General features: G+C 30.3%; 2 protein-coding genes across 2 annotated transcripts; both read right to left on the reverse strand.

Annotated features, from left to right (window-relative positions):
* Positions 1-3,676: 3,676 nt before the first annotated feature.
* LOC136981238 (sulfotransferase 1C2-like) lies at positions 3,677-5,115 on the reverse strand. The gene is made up of 2 exons (XM_067277515.1): positions 5,035-5,115; positions 3,677-4,921 (listed from the first exon to the last, which is right to left on the reverse strand). The coding sequence occupies exon 2, from the start codon at positions 4,911-4,913 to the stop codon at positions 3,987-3,989; it is 927 nt and encodes a 308-aa protein (XP_067133616.1). The 5' UTR covers positions 4,914-4,921; positions 5,035-5,115; the 3' UTR covers positions 3,677-3,986.
* A 5,371-nt stretch (positions 5,116-10,486) lies between these two features.
* Positions 10,487-11,396, reverse strand: LOC136981281 (sulfotransferase ssu-1-like). The gene has a single exon (XM_067277584.1). The coding sequence runs from the start codon at positions 11,369-11,371 to the stop codon at positions 10,487-10,489; it is 885 nt and encodes a 294-aa protein (XP_067133685.1). The 5' UTR covers positions 11,372-11,396.
* Between the last annotated feature and the right edge of the window lie 9,554 nt (positions 11,397-20,950).

The following is a 20,950-nucleotide window of genomic DNA, read 5'->3' on the forward strand; positions in this document are numbered from 1 at the left end:
TTGATTGTTCCAGAGTTGATATCTCTGTAATTAAATTTGAAATTATATTGTAAAATATAACTTGTTTAATACAAACTTTTACAATGTGAAATTATCAAAAGCAAATTACTAAAAGCTGGTTTCATAGGATTATTCAAAACAAAACTTAGAGAAGCTGAAAACGACTTGTGAAGATTTAAATTGGAGATCCATAAAAATAGTACAATAATTTCAGGTTAGCTTTAACACGGATTTAAAATGATCTAAGCATTCATATAGCATAATTTAAAATAATTTATAAGTTATAATGATAGCCTATAAATCATAGGTATATTTTTTGACCAATTGATTAACATATGAAATAATTTATGAAATTATACAAAGACAAGGAATCCTCAAGCAAGATATTTATATCATAGTTTAATGTATCCAATTACAATTAATGATAAATTAATAAGTTAATATATGATTATGAGGTAATATGTTTTTACTACATACGATAACTTTCAATTGAATTATGTAGTCCATGCTTACGAAATTATTTCCCCACCCAAAAATTAATATTTATTACAATTAACATGGTATAATCGAATTTTGAAACTCTTTTTCAGATATATTTTAAGTTTAAAATGAAAAGAATATTCTAAAATAAACATTACATGAAAATTTATATATAAATACATATTAAAATAATTTTAATAATTTACTATTTCATTTCGACATTATTTTCCATTAAATTTATAACTATTATTAATTTTTTTATCTCATATTTATGTAATAAGTTATAATCGGTATCTATAAAATTTTGAAATAATAAAAATAAAATTTAAATTCTTATTTATGATGAAATATTCATTATAATGATCAAGTTTAACTCAAAATATTAAAATGTTATCATTTATATATTATTTTTAGGTAAAAATATTATTTTTCATGAAAAACATACAGCTTATACAATTTTTCTACAATGCTGTTATTAAAACAATTAGTCATTTAAAATAATCATATATTTGTTTTCTGCATAGTAGCCGAAATTTTGGTATAAAATCCAATTCGCATCTTAGCAACCTAATTGGAATAAACGGTTTTATGAGATTACTGATCGATAATGAACTCACGTTATTTACGGAGTCACTATACTTTGTGATATTTGAATCTGTATATTTATATATATTATTTATTAGTATTATAATGAATAGTATTTATAATGAATAATATATATTAGTCATTATAATTTCACTAGAAATTAACCCAAGTTCGTAAATGCATTATCTCGTACTGTACAGTACATTTAATTGAATAAGTCGAAAGTTAAAAAGATACGATTAGTTTTATATATTAAATAAAAAAAATTATATTTATTTTACAATATATATTGAGAATTACGTTTTTAACGTGTATTATAAAGTTTTAATAAGAAATAATCACTCTAAAATTAATTTATACACTTAAAAATCTTAATTTAATTTTGTGTTAATGTGTAATTGTTAATAACTGTTGAAAGCAAATTATTAATAATTATTTAAACAAAAATTGCTTGTTAAAATTTTTCTATTTATTTTATTTTATTTATTATTATTATTATGTTTTAAATTCATGGTGATCCTTAATGTATTTTTTTAGTGTCCATTTTATCATTTTCATTTATTTTATTTTTTATATTCTTCACCTAAATTTATCATCAAAGAATTTAAGAAATTTATATGAGAGGTTTTTCGACATTATTATTTAGGTTTTTGTTAATATGAAAGGCTAAATTCTCCAATTTTTCTAAAAAAATTAAGTTTATCATACTTTTCTCGAAAAATTTGATCTTTCAATAGCAGAAAGATAAATTCAAGAGATAACTTTTTGGCTATACGAAATAGGTTCTTTATAAGTTATCATAATTATAAAAAATTTGAAATGTGAGTTCAGTGGACCTTCGATTTACGATTAATTCGACATACAATCAAATTACTTTATGTCTCCATAATAAAATAAGGCTCACTCTATGGCAAATATTCACTTACAATGAGATTACGATCGCCGCCATCCGGATTACATAGATGAGCGTGGTACATGGAGCGTGAAACATCTCTCTTTAATTATGTTTGTACAGTACCTAAGATGTGAAGTGTTGAGATGATCGAATATATATTTGACAAATCATCCTCAAAAAATTTATGGCAATAGAAATAAAAAGTAAATAGCGTAAGCAACTAAATATAACTTATTTAGTAAATCTATTTTTGACCAAATTCGAAGAAAATCGTATAGAAAACGGGCATAAAACAGAGGGGGTGTTACTTTTTTAATCCCATTTTTAACCTTATTTCAATCTAGAATATTACAGAATTTGTAACAAATTATAAAGACCAGAAGGATGTTTGTTCAAAATTTAAGATAATTTAAGCAAGTAAATTAAAGACTAAGTTTTAATAGTACTATTTTTTGTGAATGATAAAGTTACTGTTTTGTCAAACACTTTTTAATGTCATTAATAGCTTTCAATCAATCAATTCAATCAATACAGAACGTCTATGTAGACGTTCTGTCAGCGTCTTTGATATTCGAAGTAATGTAGCCTGATAAAGGCTTTTGAACAAGGTCAAACGCTAGTTATTAACGAATTTGTGCTGGAATTTATGGTTTTTTACAGTTGTATTAACGAATATAATTCGCCAAAACAGTAACCAGCCATCTTAATCCTCTTATTACTGTATTCTTTACACTGTAGAGTCTACAGTAATAAGAGGATTGGTTGTAAGCCTTAAATTTCACTGGTTATAGATAATCATAATAGCATTCTCGGAAACAGTGCTGGATTGCCCACTTGACATGCGAGGCAATACGGTACTGTTTCCGAATTATTTCACTTGCTTAGACCCGGGCCTCGAAGTTCCAAAATTGGAAAAAAATAAAACAGATTTATCATTGCAATTATATATCATAATTTATAAATAATTATATTCTAATAATTCTCATTAGTTTATGCTGTAGGCAGGCTTTCATTTTCAGTGCCTAGAAGCCCCAGAGGGTCTTAATCCGCCACTACTTAAAACAGAAGTAACTGTATACCTAGACTTGTGCAAATGGTCACATATCAGAAGTTGATTTAGCCTATATGGAAGACACCAAAACATATGGTCACAATTGGAAGTGGTCATAAAATAGTTTTATGTCCCATTTAAATCAATGAAAAAAATTTGCGAAAGTTTTCTGCTAGTCATAAAGGAGAGATGAGTACAAAAATAGAATACTACAGTTTATATAACAAATATTTTAACTCGTAATGATGACAAACTGTGAAAGAATTTACCGGCAACAATTTTTATTAAGAAAATCAACGTTTTCAACTGTTCATGCTGCCATCATCAAGATATAATACAGTAAAAGTAATGCGATAAAAACCAATTTATATAATAGGATATGTTTAAACAAAGTATTTCAATGCTAGTTAAATGAATTACAATTGTCCCTCCTCTGATTTATTATAAGAAAAAATTAATAAATTTATTATTTGCACAAATTTTGTTTTTTATTCGATTTTTCAATTAGGCTAAACACCAAAATACCTATAGCTTTTCACACCAATTGGCAAACAATAGCTATTCCCTATTAAAAGAAACCGGAATAAACGCAATCATACAGACAAATTAATCGTAAAATTTCAAATTAATTTTTTTTTTACTGCTTCGATTGCGAGATAAATTCTACACGTAATACTAGTGTATGTGATTTAAAAAAATTTGTGTATTTTATGTGTATGAATACAATTTTATTTGGCAATTTAATATAAAATTATTTTTTAACTTTAACAGGCTTGCAAACAACAAGATACTACAGTAGTGTCTACAACAAAATTACGTTTCATATAAATTTAGTTGAACCGGTCATTTTAATAGAAAATACAGAAATGACATTTGAAAAAGAATGTTTAAGGTCGATATTGTTTTTCTCCTTATTGTCAAGGTAAACTATTAATTATAAATTAAAATGATCCTAATGATAGTCCAGATCTTATTTCATTCATTAAGAAATATGTCAGAATTTTTCCACATAGAAAACATGTTGGTTCCGTTTAGTTTTTTAATAAATTTCTGTTTTAATTTTTCTTTTTGATTTTCTGTTAAATATTGTTTCCATTGACCAATCGTTCCTGATCTGAAAAATTTAATTTCATTCTTTGAATCGACATTATCGGAATAATTTGATCTTTCTAGGATACAACTCTGCTTCATATGTTCAAATTCGAGTTGTCTGAGTATATTTTCAAACATTTCTTTATTACCAGTTAAAGTTTTATAATACTTTTCTCCTAAAAATTTAGCAATTTTTAAAACTGCGTTTTTGGTATCTCTGTTTATATCTTCGTAAGTAAGAAATAAAAAATTGGGATCGTCCCAATGAACATGCCAAGACAATAGATGATCGAAGTAATCTCCATGAGACACCTCACCGTTAATGAAACATTCAAAATATTCGTCGAATGTAAGGTTCATAAAACCTGCGTCTACTTGCGAGAAATGGTTGTAAGCCGAAATGCAACAGTCCCAAGGATTGCGAGACACATAAATATATTTAGCAGAAGAACAATATGGAGTAAAGTTAAATGGTAAACTAACTTTAAATAAACGAGGATATTTTATATTCTCAAGGCAATCAGTACCAACCATTTCCAAATTAGGAACTTCTTTATACCACATTTCGTTTACACTGGGAAGTGGAGCTCCTTCATTAATGATCTCCCATACGATATACTGTGTCCATGTCGTTCCAGATTTTGGATAACCTCCGATGATAACGTCATTCGGTTGCAATTCGAAAGAAATAGTCTGCTGAAAATTTTTAATCGATAATACAGTTGTTAATAGTAAACCGTTCGCATTCTGTAATTTTAACTTTCTTTCTTTTTCTTTCAAATTTTTCTCCTTTATTCTAGAGATATCCATTGAAATAACTATACAAGAAAATTGAAGTTTTGTTGAACTAAATTATTATATCATTTATTTCATTATGTCAATATAATTTATTATTTAATATATTAAAATGAAATGTATTTTAATTACTTACAACTGATGTCAAATTGTTAATATCCAAGAAGATTTTGTTTTTATCGAACAATAGCTTATACTTACATTACGACATCATTATCCAAAGACACAGAGATAAATTTAGATAACGTAGATTAGTGTATCTAATAGCTTGTGACTAAATAAAATTAAATATATAAATTTACTTTAATGTATTATCGATGTAGATATAATGGATGAACTATAAAAAGTTTTATTTTATTATCTTCATTTTATAATACTAAGTAAAAAATAAGAAAATTTCCTCGAATTTCAATCAAGCAGTTATAATTCAAAATTTTATTTTTATAATTATTTTATTTTTGTGTAACATTTTTTAAAAATTAAATTTATATTAAGATAAAAAAAATTTAAATAATAATAATGCTACAATACATTCATATTTATCCAAGATTTCTTCTTCTTCTGTTACACGATTTCTTCGAATTTGCTGATTTTCTTCAATGTAGGAGACGTTTATTTTGAAAGTGGGAAAGTCCATTTTTGAAAAAAATCAAGGTTACAATAACAATAGATAAAATTTAATACGATCTTTTTATCTGTAAACAATCTACAGTCGAAATAATTCAAAATCCTTAATATTTTGACAATAGAAATTCTGATGACTAACGATATTACAAACATGTTTATTTTGAAAGTGGTACAAGTTCATCTTGGATCGAAATTATTACGATAGCCAAATATTTTACTGTATAATTTAGCTACGTTAAAATTTAGCAATACTGGCAACATGTAAAAATGCAAGAATTACGTAATATTCGGGTATTTCCCATTCGATTCAAATAGTGTACATAAGTTATAGGAGTGTAAAAGTCATTCAAAATTCTCGATTTATCGTCACAACGAAGAAGATAGAGAAATTTATGGATATAATAGAAGTTATATTCTTTGTATAAAAAAACTAGGCCAATTATATCAGAAAAATATAAGGACATGATAGGTTTATTAACATATATGCGTCCTGTTTATCATGTAAACCCTAAATAAAACTGAAAAGGCTATTAAAAAATAAAGCTGATTGAATTGAAATATTATCCGTTAACGTTTACAATAATTCATTAATTTTGAGTGAGGTAACTTTATTTGAATATCACAAAATCTTCAATTTCTTCAGCCAACAATAGATAAACACTATTGGATGACAAATTTACACTATCTAGCAACACAAAATACGTAAATTTGTCTATTAAATACCAATATTTTTAAATCCATTGAAACGCAGGCTCTTAAATATCTCCCAAAAAAAAAAAAAAAAAAAAAAAAAAAAAATGGACTTATCACTTTCAAAATAAACGGCTCGTATGTTCATTTTTGTATTTATTCATAGTTTGAAAAGTAAATAATTTTAAGTTGCACTTTATAATGGGATTGGGACCATTGAGAGATTCGAACACAATTTCAACATTTAAAATATATTGTATAATGTTGCATTTCCGTTTCCTTAATATACTCTACAAAAAATAAATTATATAAATTGTTGTTGATGTACCGAAATTAGAAATAAATTAATTTCTTGAAAAATCTCAGTAAGATATACTTCATAAATTGATTACTTTCATTCAGACCCTATACCGATTATAGCTTATTTGTATATTTTGTTTATAGAATCAAGGTCTACAATTTTTAAACTTCAATGTTACAGCAAGACCTCGCTTAACGCGGGAGATACGTTCCTAGACGACAAAGCGCTAAACGAAACAGCGTTAAACGAGGTCATTTTAACACAGAGTAAATAGGAAAAGGGGGACACCAACCAAAAATAAACAGATTTTACTTTAATTTTAAGTTATTTTTTTTAAGTTATATTAAATTTTTTATTTTTATATTAATTTGCATAATAATATATGTTAAAAACACATAAACATATACACACACAGAAATGTAAAGTTCATTTTTTGTGACGAAGGTTCTGGCTCTTCTGAAATTCTTGTTTTTTGTGTAGTTTCATTTGTCGCTTTCTCTTTCTTTCCTTAAGCAAATGTCGGTATTGGGAGATCGCATCCAAAAACGCCTCCTCTCGCTTTTGCACTCCTTTCAAAATCTAGATCATTCGCTACCATTTGATCAACGATTTCTGTTATCGTTACCAAACTTTTACTAAGGAAATCTGTAGAGAAATTCTTTGGGCTCTTCGTTTTCAGAATCACTATTTTCCAGTTCTACACGAATTCCTTGTTCTGCCAGTTTTTGAAGGTCGTCGTTGGTAAGGTTCTCACCAGAAACCTGCAGTAACTCCTCAATATCCTGCACGTCTCCTAGTCCTGCTATATCGATTAGGTTGACCAAATTGTCAACCTAACAATACAGCGATAGCCTCTTCTCGTTGAGAATTCTTGGCCTCCTTCAGCCATAACTTCTTTCACACTTCGTTCGTGTATTTATCAGTTAATTCTTGCCAAGCGAAGTCGATAATGACTATGGCATCCATGATGTTATATTTTTTTTCCAAAATTGCACCAAACAAACATAGATTTAAAGAAAGTGCACCTTTTTGCCACCTTTTGCCGATTGGTTCGTGTTCGTAAATAATCATATTATCGCGGTATTTCATTGATTCATATATAATTTAAATCAGCGTAAATTTTGAGCTTTTTTTAGGCTTCGAGCAGACTGCGTTATATCGAATCAGCGTTAATCGAGGCAGCGTTAAGCGGGATCTTACAGTAAGATCCCGATAAGAATAAATAAAATAAATAACATAGATAAAAAGTATAATAATTCGCCTCTGCTTATATATATATATAAGCAGAGGCGAATTATTATACTTTTTATATGAGAATAAACGTTAAACCTGTACAACAAGCAGAAGTACACGTTTGACATTTTAAGTCCAAGTAAAAGACCTTGCGGCACTCGTTCACAGTATCACGTGACTCAGTGAACATCGAGCATTGACTCACGAGAAATTTGTTTAAAAAATGGCGGATACATTTAGCATAGAGGGTTACCAGCGAAGGTAAATAAACGAATTAAACTGTTTTAAAATATTTATAGGATGTTTAATAATACTAAATAATTATTTTTAATTAGCGTTGTGTCTCCTACCGTACGATCGGACGATAGCACTACCTCATACTTTTGTCGAGGAAAGCAGTGGCTTATGTAAATTCGAATGTAGCTCGGAAAATTAATTTTTGGAAAATTTACAAACGTATTACGCTGTTGATGGTAGAATATGCCGTGGAAGAACAAACCTACCTTAAGATAAGTTATTATGAAGACAAATATATGTAAATTCTATACGCACTTCGCATCACTCGCTAAAAAGTTGAATAATTAAATAATTTCTGGATTAAAATCGTCTGTTTCTTTTCAATATTATTCGTAAATGCTTAAATATTCATTATTTTAATAAAATACGTCATAATTTTAACCACAAACACAAAAAAATAAAGAAGTTTAAACCGATCTTCTACTCGCCATGCTAGACGTAGCGAACGCCATTATCAACCTATAGAATTGCCAGATGGCGGCGCTCGAAGGTCCGCCGTTCACGTTTTGGCTGAATACGACGGCCGTATTCAGCCAAAACGTGAACGGCTAAATATTGACAGCGTAAATTTTGAGCTTTTTTTAAGGCTTCGAGCAGACTGCGTTATATCGAATCAGCGTTAATCGAGGCAGCGTTAAGCGGGATCTTACTGTATGTGTATATATATATATATAAGCAGAGGCGAATTATTATACTTTTTATATGAGAATAAACGTTAAACCTGTACAACAAGCAGAAGAATAAGCTGCCAAAATATTGACAGCTAGCGATTAGCCGTTGTAAGTCAGTGCCATGCTTGCGGGAACTCCATCGCTTGCTCGTGTGGAGGTTTCCCACAGCAAACAAGTGCGCGCGCATGACGTACAGGAGCGGATCTACAAGAGATTAATAGGGCTTAAGCCCTGAATCTCCAGTGTCAAGGGCCCACAAAATTTGAATTATTATCATAAATTTTTAATACTTTTTCATTATAATATATCTTATGTGTAGATATGATGGGCTTTATGATAGTCCACACATTTTTATTCACACCAAATAACGTTTCTGCCTATTGTTTAGTGCTAGAGATATGCCTATTACTCTTATTATAATTTTCAGCATACCAAAAAATTTTGGTCAGGATTCACCCCTGTATATAAAGGCCTAAAGACACATTTTTACGGTCGACATTTACAAATTAATTTATAATTATTGTAAGTTCGCCGAAATGGGGGGAGTTTTTATTCCCAACCGTCGGGATGGCTAAGGGCTATACGCATGTGGGTGGCGGTCTTGAAGAGGCAGAAAAACAAGCGTTTCACATAGAAACCGTTTATTTTAGTCGAAAATGCTTACATAAATTTAGCAATGGTCCTTGAGTTCAGAGCTTTAGGTTGTTTTCAGTTTCGGTCTGGTCCTACGTTGGAGGGGCCTCGTAGCAACGTCGTTGTTAAAAGTTCGAAATTCTGAAGAGACAGTGCACAAAAGATGAACGGAAACACCACTATTGGAGGTAAAGAACACAACAGGTAGTCTAGAGGAAGCCCTTCTGTCCTTGACATCGGAGGCTTTAAAATTTTCTCGGGATCGAATCATCGCTAATTGGCTAACTCTTCTCCTCCTCGCTTCCCAATTGGTATCCCACCTGTCTCCAGGTGTAAATGGAGCTTCGTTAGGTCGCAGGAAAGGTCGACAAGAGAAGGTTTACCCGACACCGTCTTTTAGACTATGATCGCGTTTAATTGTTGACTATGACACCTACGCTCATTTTGATATTTTTTTCTTTCTAGTTTCGTTTTGCTTTCTAAACTGCGTCTTAAATTTTTAATATTTTTCTTTCTAAATTTTCTTTGCCTAAAATTTTGTTTTTCCCGTTACTCTTTATGAGCGTCGACATCAAAGTCCGGTGTCGCCGACTCGACACTTATAAGTTATAATCTTAGGGTTTGACTTAACAAACTTGTACATATCCCTTTTGGGGGGCTATTTCCGGGCCTCACATATTAATTATAATTATTCAAAGAATTTTCATTATTTCGATAAATTGAATTTGAAATATTGTTTAAACTCACCCGCTCATTAGATAAAACGACGCGATTTTCTATATAATTAGTAAAAATAATAAATCAGTGAATTAGACTAGTACACTAGATAAAGCTCAAATTTTCAGAATGATAAGTAGTCTATATTTCTGCTTTCTATCACGATTAACTAGTATCGTAACTAGTTACGACAATAAATTATCTCAAATAATCAAATTTCTAAATTTCATTTTTTAAAATATAAAGTTAACTAAAAGCATATACATAACTAAAAAATTATTCTAATCAAAACTCGTAAAAATTAATGAAATTAAATAAACTTTATATTTTAACTGTTATTGTCATTCATTTATTTTTCAACTTATAGTTGATATACATATATTCGGGGAAAAAAGTTAAGTAACGATCATATCAAATAATTAAGGAATATCTGAATTTTGCCACATACGGATTATTTCTGTATTCTTTAATTTTTCAATAAATTTGTTTTTCAAAATCGCATTCTGATCTTCCGTAAAATATTCTTTCCATTGGCCTACGCGGCCTGTATGAAAGAAATTAATTTTCGTTTCGGAATCCGTGGAGAGATAAAACGGACAGTTTTCCTTCATATATCGAAAATGCAATCGGCAAAGAATATCTTCTAACAATTCGTTATCCTTATTTAACGCTTGTTGATATTCTTTCCCTACGAATGCTGCTATCTTTAAAACCACATTACGAATGTCTCGTTTCATTTCTTCGTATGTCAAAAAAAGTACATTGGGATCCTTCCAACGACTATACCAAGACAACAAATGCTCGAAATAATCTCCGTGCGTCGTCTCGCCTTTTATAAAATATCCGAAGTAATCTTCAAACGTACCATCCGAAAAACATTCGTCTATTTGTTTGTAATAGTTAAAAGCCGAAATGCAACAATCCCATGGATTACGAATTACGTAAATGTATTTTACAGATGGATGATATGGAGTGAGATTAAAAGGAAGATTCACTTTAAGCAAGCGAGAACTTTTTACTTTCTCTAACTCTTCAGTACCGGCCATTTCTAATTGTGGCACCTCCTTCCATCTCATTTCATTCACGTTTGGAAAAGTCTTTTTTCGACTGATGATCTCCCAAATTATATATTGCAGCCACGTAGTGCCAGATTTTGGATATCCCGCAATTATAATGTCATTGGCTCTCGGTTTAAAAGAAAGAGCCTGCCGAAAATTTTTAACAGAACATTTATCTGTAAAAAGGAATCCGTCAACGTTATTCAGACTCAGCTTGTTTCTTCTTTCCACATATAATTTTTCCATTGATTCTTACCTACACATAAAATATGAATATTTCATCTATTGTTACATATTATTTCAGTATAATGTATCTTCTATATAAAACGTATAAAAATATTTCTATATAAAACATTCAAATTTATATTTTAATTTGATGTGATCATTTGCTTCTTTTTATTCAGTAGTATTTATGAAACCGTGCCGGTGCTTATTCTGCAACTTGAACACAAACTATATGGTGTATTTTCTCGGACACATGGCAAATTTCATCACTAATTTTTCTTCAGTTGATACGTGTATTAAGTTTTGTACACGTTTCGGGCTGTTGACGCCCCTCTTCAGCCAACTTTAAATCACAGATTTTGCAAACATAAAATTGTTTTAAAACCTCTCTGTACATTAATTAATTTTTTATCATCTAGTCGATCTTTTTTCATCGAAGCCAGAGGTTCTATTGTACAAACGAATTCTTATTGGTTTTGTTGCGTATGACTGTATTCATTTACATAGTGATGTGGTAGATGGGCCACTTCGTGGCAATCTTCTGTTTATAGGCATTAATTTTTATTTTATTATTTTACATAAAAATAATTTACTTTTTAGTTTATATAGAAATAATTTACTTAGTTCCAATTTATAATATGCTGAGCCAATTTTCGTTTATTTTTATACTAAAGTTTTTATTTATACATTTCTTACTTTTTATAATTTCTATGCTTTCTTTTCGAGAATTTAGAATTTCGAGCATTCAAGAAGCCAAGTTCGGGAAACATAACAATAAGATATCAATCTAATATACCACTGCATATCAAATATAATACATTTAAAATGGAATATTCTAAGATTAAACATAGAACAAGTCAAAAGATATATATACATAAGGACATAGCTGAATTAAAAAAGAAATTTCTTTTAGCGGGCTACCCGCAACGACTATTAAATAAATGGGAAATTAAATTAAATACTCCAAAAATACCACATAACAATGAACAAGCAAATAATATGAAGTATACTGCTTTCCCATATATCAAAGGCCTATACGAAGAAATTAACAAAGAAATCAAAAAACTAGACTTTAAACTTGCACCGTCATACCAAAAACTGTCTAACAGATTAAAACACCTCAACCCATTGAAAAACAACAAGCAATAACTGAAACTAAAAACGTAGTATATAAGATCCCTTGTACTTGTAACAATAATAAACACTATATAGGAGAAACAAAAAGAAAATTGGGAGTCAGATTAAAAGAACATGTAGCTGACTTAAAACATCATAGAATAAATTCCGTTTTTCATGACCACTGTACTCTAAACGATTGCAAAATAGATAAAGATAATGTGGAATTCCTTCATAAAGAAAAAGAAACATATAAAAGAAAGTTTAAAGAAAGCATAGAAATTATAAAAAGTAAGAAATGTATAAATAAAAACTTTAGTATAAAAATAAACGAAAATTGGCTCAGCATATTATAAATTGGAACTAAGTAAATTATTTCTATATAAACTAAAAAGTAAATTATTTTTATGTAAAATAATAAAATAAAAATTAATGCCTATAAACAGAAGATTGCCACGAAGTGGCCCATCTACCACATCACTATGTAAATGAATACAGTCATACGCAACAAAACCAATAAGAATTCGTTTGTACAATAGAACCTCTGGCTTCGATGAAAAAAGATCGACTAGATGATAAAAAATTAATTAATGTACAGAGAGGTTTTAAAACAATTTTATGTTTGCAAAAATCTGTGATTTAAAGTTGGCTGAAGAGGGGCGTCAACAGCCCGAAACGTGTACAAAACTTAATACACGTATCAACTGAAGAAAAATTAGTGATGAAATTTGCCATGTGTCCGAGAAAATACACCATATAGTTTGTGTTCAAGTTGTAGTCTTTTTATTCACATAATTCATGACCCACCAGTAACCGAGTGGATAAAAAAACTGATTACCCGGAAAACTCTACGTGGCCACGTGAAGTTTTCCGTTTTTTTTTCCACGTTACTAACACCTAAATAAAGGTCAGTTTTCCACATAAGTCCTCCCGAGAGGCATCGTCCATGTGTCGCTTTGCCTTAACCAAATAAACCAAACTACATATTTCATTAGTTTAATTAAAGAAAAAAAATTCATACCTACAATTCTCTTTTACTTTGAAAATTCACAAACGCAAATTATCTCAAGAGCGTTTTTGAAATGATAATGATCATCTAATATTATATATATGATAATGATAATCTAATGTATAATATATGATAATGATAATCTAAGCTAATCGGAGATAACTGTTTCTGTATAAACAATTCAATATGTATTCCGTATTAAATTTAATATTTTACATATGTATAAAACTTTTCAATAAATTACTATTGTGTTTTTTTCACTTTCGTCTATGGCAGTAACAAATCTAGAACGTTTAAGAACGTTTAACATTTAGTTGAATATAAATAAGATGTGACATCAGTTAATTAAATAATCGAGGATTTATTGATTTTAAATTTGAAAGACATAATAAATGTAATTTTGAGTAATGTAATGTAATTTTAGATTTTTAATAAACAGATTTAAGAATTGGAAAAAATATTAAAATATAATTGACTAAAATAATATTGATACAACTGATTAATTTTCAACTTTTTATCACTTGAATTTTCAAATAATAAATATATTAATCTGTTACACTATATTATCACGTGAAAATGATCTATTTATCAATAATTACCTAACTTATATTTAAAAAGCGAATGAGAACGTCCACAAATTACCAGTGGTACCATCTATTATGTGTGAAATTTAAAGGAGAGATGGGAATCGCGAAAAGTATATCATTACATACGAAGGAAACGAAGGGTGTCAAGAAATTGTCTTCGTGGACATTTTTAGTGGTATTAGTGACATATGTGAATTTGTTCTTATAAGGTGGCCGAATGAAGTGGTGGATTTCACATTAGACTCATTAGGCCCGAACCTAAGAGAGCAAAAATTCAAAATAATTATGAATTCAAAAATAAGTAATAAAAATATAATTTTGTGTAAAAACAATTCATAAAGGAATTAGTGCAAATTAAACGCTTAAGTAAATACAAAATAGTCAGTTGAGTAGTATTAATATATAAATATATTTTTCATGATCAGAGTAGCAGTACTAACGTTAATGACGAGTTTCAATAGCAAAATTTTCAAACGCGAGTTTTAAAGCTTAATTTTGAAGGTAGAGATGAGTTACCTAAAGATTATAAATGCTAATAACGAATAAAATCTTCACTAAGTCCGATCCCATTCGATACACGACCCCCCTCTATCTCCCCATCTTTCGACCTTTAACCACCAAAATTTAAAAGCAACGTACAAATCTTTCTGCAAAATTTTAGAATTTTCCGACAAAAAGCACTGGAGTTATTAAACTTTATAGTGAATGGATGAACAAAATCATACCCCATAAACACAAACATACATACATACAAAAAAAAATCGATTTTTTTCATTTCTCGACGTTTCAAGGTGTCCTAAGTCCAAAAATGTGAAAATATGATGGGTCATATTTTATCAGATTGCCATACTTTCCCTCTATATAACAGCCGGAAAAGTAAAAATGTCGTAGATAGTCAGAAAAAATTTGTTTATTAAACTCACGCAGCCTTAGTCCATTAATTGTATGTATAGTTTTTTAGCCACATTTGATCCCCTCTCTTCTCGTTGTGTACAGTATTGTACTTTTGGCAACTCCCTTTAATCACGTATATGGTAGTTCAAAAGTCTCCTGATATTAAAGAAATGACAAAAAAGTTCTTCATACGACTAGTAAGAACAAATTTGTATGCTACTAATACCTAGGATCAGGGGCGGATTTTCGGAGGCAGCTGCATCCCACTTTTGAGTGTTTTTCTCGATTAAAGTCGGGTACCTCAGGTAATAAAAATTTTGTAAGTCATCTTTGCACCGCCTTCTAAAGATTTCTGGATCCGTCATTACCTAGGGTTGTCAGGTTTCTACAACTGGATGGAAGATGAGATATGTAAAAAAAAAAATAATCCGAAAAACTCTATGTAGCCAGCCGGTTGACTAGACGCGAACCCACAACCAATTACCAGTGTTCAACGGTTTTATTTATTAGGTCACTAGTGGACACAGTGTATGTTGGAAGTTGAGTCATCTTTGCCATATACAACACTACAAAACATTTACATATATACGTCTAAAATTATCCATGTCCAATTAATATTATTGACTAAATTCTACATACATTTGGTTTATGTTTATCGAGTTTTGGTCTGGGGCCACCCAAGACATCATTAAAATGCCCTTTTATCAGATTTGTGTCTTCAAAGTTTCACTCTTCTATTTTAATTAAAAGTGAAATTTGAGTTGCAAGATTTGAGGACCTGATACAAGTCAAGTCAAATAGAAGCATTTAATTATAGTTTTCGTGTTGACTATAAATATTCGAGAATTTTATTTTAGAATTTAGAATTTAAAATTTTCCTTAATGATAAGCCACATCTTTCCGTTGAAGAACCACTGTATACAGATTGATATACGTGGAAGGATAGGCATATGCAGGTGTGATAAGCCGTCACTACCATTACCAAACACGGGCATTGAAAAATGAAAATAAAGGAAAATTGTTTGGTTTCTCGTTTTAATAAATGACAAGGGCAGTTTAGCTAAAACAAAGGACGTCTGGCAACATTATTAATAATAGCAAACAAACCAATGACGTAGCCCGTTTCATTTCACTGGTTTGCTGATCCATCTGTATTAAAGCCGCTTTACCAGGCAACAATCCATTGTTTCACTTATAAATAAATAAATCCAGCTAAGAGTTTTGTAACTCTCCCGGCTGTTATGGGATTTTATTTTAAAAAATAACCTTTTATATTATTAATCTTAATAAATACAGTTGTGTGTGGCATCATCTGTTACATGATTCTATTATTAATTATTATAAAATTGCAAAAAGCTTAATTTCAAAAATAAAAATGAGTTTCATTAAAAAAAAATCGCAAATGTTAATAACGAGTAAAATCTTCATTTACTTCGACTCCTCTCGAGAAGTGACACATGACCCCTCTATCTCCCTACCGTATCGATCTTTAACCGTCAAAATTACACAGACACGCACATACATACTGTATACATTCCCAAATTTTTTTCCGTTTTACTTTCCTGGCTGTTATGTCCAGTAGATACATAACAAGGAAAAGTGTCGAAACTGTATCAAATTTGACTCTATGAGATTTTAGCAAATCACCTTTTCAGACTGCTGAACCCAAAAAAAGGAAAAAAATTCTGCGGATGCATGTGGATGCGCAGGCATATGTTTGCGTCTATTTCATTTAATATCTGAAGATGGGGTAAAGATTAAGAAACGAAATTTGGCACGATAACTTGTATATAATTACTTGATGATAGTAAAGTTTGGTAGTTAAAAGAGGGGTGGGGAAATAGTGGGTAATCACGTATCATATCTCGAGAGAGATCGGACTTAACGAAGATTACTCGTTATTATCACTTACGTTATCTTTTTATAAAACCCACTGCCCTCAAAATTAAGGTTTTTGTCATCTTATAATGATTAATAATATAAAACTTTTTTTATAACAAAATCTCATAATAGATGGCGTCAGACACAATTTAAATGTTACTTTTAAAATAATATCGCATAACACAGGTAAATTACGCAACTCATCGCAGTTTTTGGAGAGATTCAAAACGTCGAAAATGGCAAAAATCTCGGAGAGTCAAATTTGATACGATTCCAATTACTTTACCGTGTTACATACATAAGAAGCCAGGAAAGTAAAATGGAAAATTGGTTCCAGTTTCTTACAGACCAATAAAAATATAAGATTAAGCCAATTAATACAAGGGTTCCCAACCTTTTTCGGTTTGTTCACCCCTTTTAATTAATATGTAAATAGGAGCCAGTTTCCCTTAAAAGACCTCCTTGGAAGCATTTCCCTCGGCAGATCGCGTTTCGGTAATCGAATAAAATCGACCAAACCACAAGAAGTTAACAAGAAAACATAGGGTCTCTTCATCTTCATTTATCCAAGTTCTTTTCACTCCTTACGAACAAACAGTCATACAACGGTCGACTTTTCTTCTAGGCTCTTATCGTATGAACCTTTATTAAGTATACAGAAAACTTCAGTGTTTAAAAAATACATCTGTATTCATCATCAATTAATCTCCTTTCATCACTCACAAGTAAGTACTAAAGTCTTATATAATATAAATTCCTTTATATAGCAGTGTAGACTCAAACCGGACACGACCACAAAACACCAGATATGACGAAAACTTGGAGTGTCGGAGCGCTCTTATGCGGTCCAGCGAAAAAACCTGATGAATTTTAAACATGGAGAAGACTCTTAATACACCGATGTGTTTTTCTAGAACACTTTTTTAAAAATATAACAAAAAAGCACAACACAGCTTTAAGTGACTAGCTGTGCTTATATGTAAATTAACTAACGAAAGAAAAACGATCTATATTGGATGTATCAAAGAGTAGAACGCCTATTTTAAAAATTACATAAATGTAGACCGTTAGTAGATTTTCGCAATTTAGTAAGAATATCTTGAAAAGAAATTACACGGATTACAGAAAAGCACGGGCAGATGAGTTATTATTAACGGAATATTAAGTGCGGAGGGAACACCGGTGATCCGTTCGAGTTTAAATTAAAAAATACCGAATCGCATTGCAGTAAAAAATATTATTAAAATTTTACTTCTACAGCACCATGTATAGCTACAGAAATTTGCAGAACATGTAGCGATTAAAAATAATTATATCTTAATTAATTTGAATAACAAAATGTTAATAGATGACGTCATATATAAAAAGAACAATGTTACGCGATCGTGACAGGCCCAAAATATTGGTGTAAACTCTGTTGCAGATTGTACTGTACAGCAGTGGCGTGCCGTCATTGGAAGCGACGGAAGCGCCGATTCCACCTTCCAATGTATTTTATAAATACATTATTATTTTTTTAATTTATATTTTTATATTTTATAAAAATTTATATTTTATAAAATACACCTTCTTGTATTTTGTAAAATATAAATTTTCATATTTTAACGTATTTTAAATTAATTAAAATTAATATTTTATTATAACTGCATTATGTATCTTTTACAAATTTCTATACATGTGAAAAAAAACGATAAGATTGCTATTGTATATTTGAATATCAGTGGCAGAAGGAATGTCGAAACCGGGTCAGCTTCCAAGCAGCCAGATTATAGGCATTGGCGCATGCGCTTTACAGAGCACCAACGTCACGGTTTAGCTGGTAGAAGCAACACACACGTAAAGCGTCCAATTTTATTTCCCGGACCGGTTGTGGGCTGTTAGCCGCCTGTCTGCTAGATGTTCGGCCGCCCTCGCCCGATTATGTGAATCACGAGTAGACTAGATCAACGGCGGGCAACCCCCGGCCCGCGGGCCAGCCACGGCTCGCGAAAAGTTTCTATCCGGCCCGCGAGATCTTTAATAGATTATTAAATTGGAAAAATAACTAATTAATAGTTATTTTTCCAATTCTTTGTAATTTTCGAAAACGATAAGAGAAATAAATGTAGTAATTAACTTTTTATTTCTTTATTTCATATTTGCAGACTAAAAAAATTACAAGTCACAAGAAGGCGTCAATAAACTACTACGGCCCGCGGAAAAAACGTAAAATTTATTCTGGCCCATGTTATAAAAAAGGTTGGCCACCCTAGACTAGATTTATAACTTAACCCAACCAATAGAAGTTTACTGGCATGTTTTTATGATAGTTCTGTATAGTTGACAGGAGTTAAAAATCCATTAAAATATTTAATATATTTATTCTGCGTTTATTCTGCTCTCCCATCTTATATTACTTACGGATTTCAATGTTAAACCGGTGATATTACGATTTAGTATGTCCCATCTGTAAGGGGATGCAGAAAAAACGTGTACAATTATAGTAGTGTTAAAAAATTAACTGTTACTTTGGCAGCATCATTTACAACCAAATTTAATGAATGAGACGTACAATGGTACAAAAAAAGCTCTAGAATTTATTTTCCTTAAATTTACGATTGTTTCGGTTGTCATAAAAATTTCTTTCCACTTCTTTCCCAAGACTACAGATATCCGAGTACAAAGTAACTAGTTTCGACTTATTTCTACTTAAGTAGTAGTTAAATAATTAAGCGATTAGGGAATTAGAAACATAAATAAAACCCCGATGAAAGAGCCGAAATTTTACTTAAACAGAAGCTTAACCGAACCAATCTCTTGCCGAGTACAGTGGGGTCTGATCTCTTCATAATATTACATGTAATAAAGACAGAAATTTTTCCAGTTCAATGAGAGTGACCGAAAAGTTGTAAATTTTGGAAATTTCCGTGGACACTTGGTCCTAAAACCAGTTTGTTAAAAAACGAACGACGGACAACAAGGGCGTCGCCAGGGGGAGGGGCAGAGGGGAAGTTGCCCTCCCCTATAAATTCGAAAAAGTTATTTAAATGCTAAGTTTTAATTAAAATAATCTTCTTAGGCTTCTTGTAAGTTAAAGAAAATGTTTTATTTGAGATATTTCTTTTCCGGTACATAGTAAATGATTAAAACTTTATGAATCGTTTCTATTGTACTTACATACAATTCATATCCTCTATCAATTTACATCATCTTGATCCCCCCTTACCCATTGGCTGGCGTCGCCTTTGACGGACAATCTGTTAAGTTTAACATATTTAGATTTTTACAGCTATGGTGAGAAACGTTTGAAACCTACAATCCTGTCGCATCCTTTGAGATATACTAGTGATGCGACAAAAGAGGCATTTGACATTGACCGGTATCGGCACCCTCGGGATTTGGCACGTACACACCTACCTGGACCGTCTCTGATTCCATTCATTAGCCACTCGTAGGGAGCTATTTCACTAAGTGGATTGTTTTAAGATTTAAAAAGTAAAGAATATTTTGTTATTTTTATGTACGTTTCTTCACAAAGTTATATTTAATTATAAGTTTCATTAAAAGTATATTCATACAATTGAAGAATTTTTTGTACTAGGTATGTATATTCGTCACACATTTTGTTTTACCAAGTAAGTTTTTCTGATAATTTTAATTTTAGCCCTTATATCGTGGTTAGTGATTCAAAAATTTATTTTAAAAAAGTTTTGGCTCAAGACCATATAATGAAAAAGAAAACGTTATTAAAAGAGAAAGACCAATGCCTAAATTAAATATAAATACGTCAACAATAAAATTTCGACATTTTGACGATAAAATTTATGACGAATGACGATTCTTTCGTAAAATTGAAGCAATTTGGAAATCAAAATAGAACAGAATTTAACATTGGTAGACAATATAAAATAAATATTGAAAATTATAACAAGATAATTACAATTAATAGATATATCTAAATTAATAGATGTTATATGTTTTTTCTCAAAGCGAGAATTGGCATTTAGAGGGCATAGGGAATTTATTGAATCTAATAACGGAGGTAATTATATTGAACTTTCTTATTTATTAAGTACGTCAGATAATCTATTAAAAATACATTTAAAGAAGTATACGGTTTTTACTGGCTTATCG

Source organism: Centruroides vittatus, unplaced genomic scaffold (assembly GCF_030686945.1).
Source record: "Centruroides vittatus isolate TY-2023 unplaced genomic scaffold, ASM3068694v2 contig_749, whole genome shotgun sequence".
Lineage (NCBI taxonomy): Eukaryota > Metazoa > Arthropoda > Arachnida > Scorpiones > Buthidae > Centruroides > Centruroides vittatus.

Excerpts from the sequence above, each read along its gene's own strand:
- LOC136981238 (XM_067277515.1), bottom strand. The coding sequence starts at position 4,913 with ATGGATATCTCTAGAATAAAGGAGAAAAATTTGAAAGAAAAAGAAAGA.
- LOC136981281 (XM_067277584.1), bottom strand. The coding sequence starts at position 11,371 with ATGGAAAAATTATATGTGGAAAGAAGAAACAAGCTGAGTCTGAATAAC.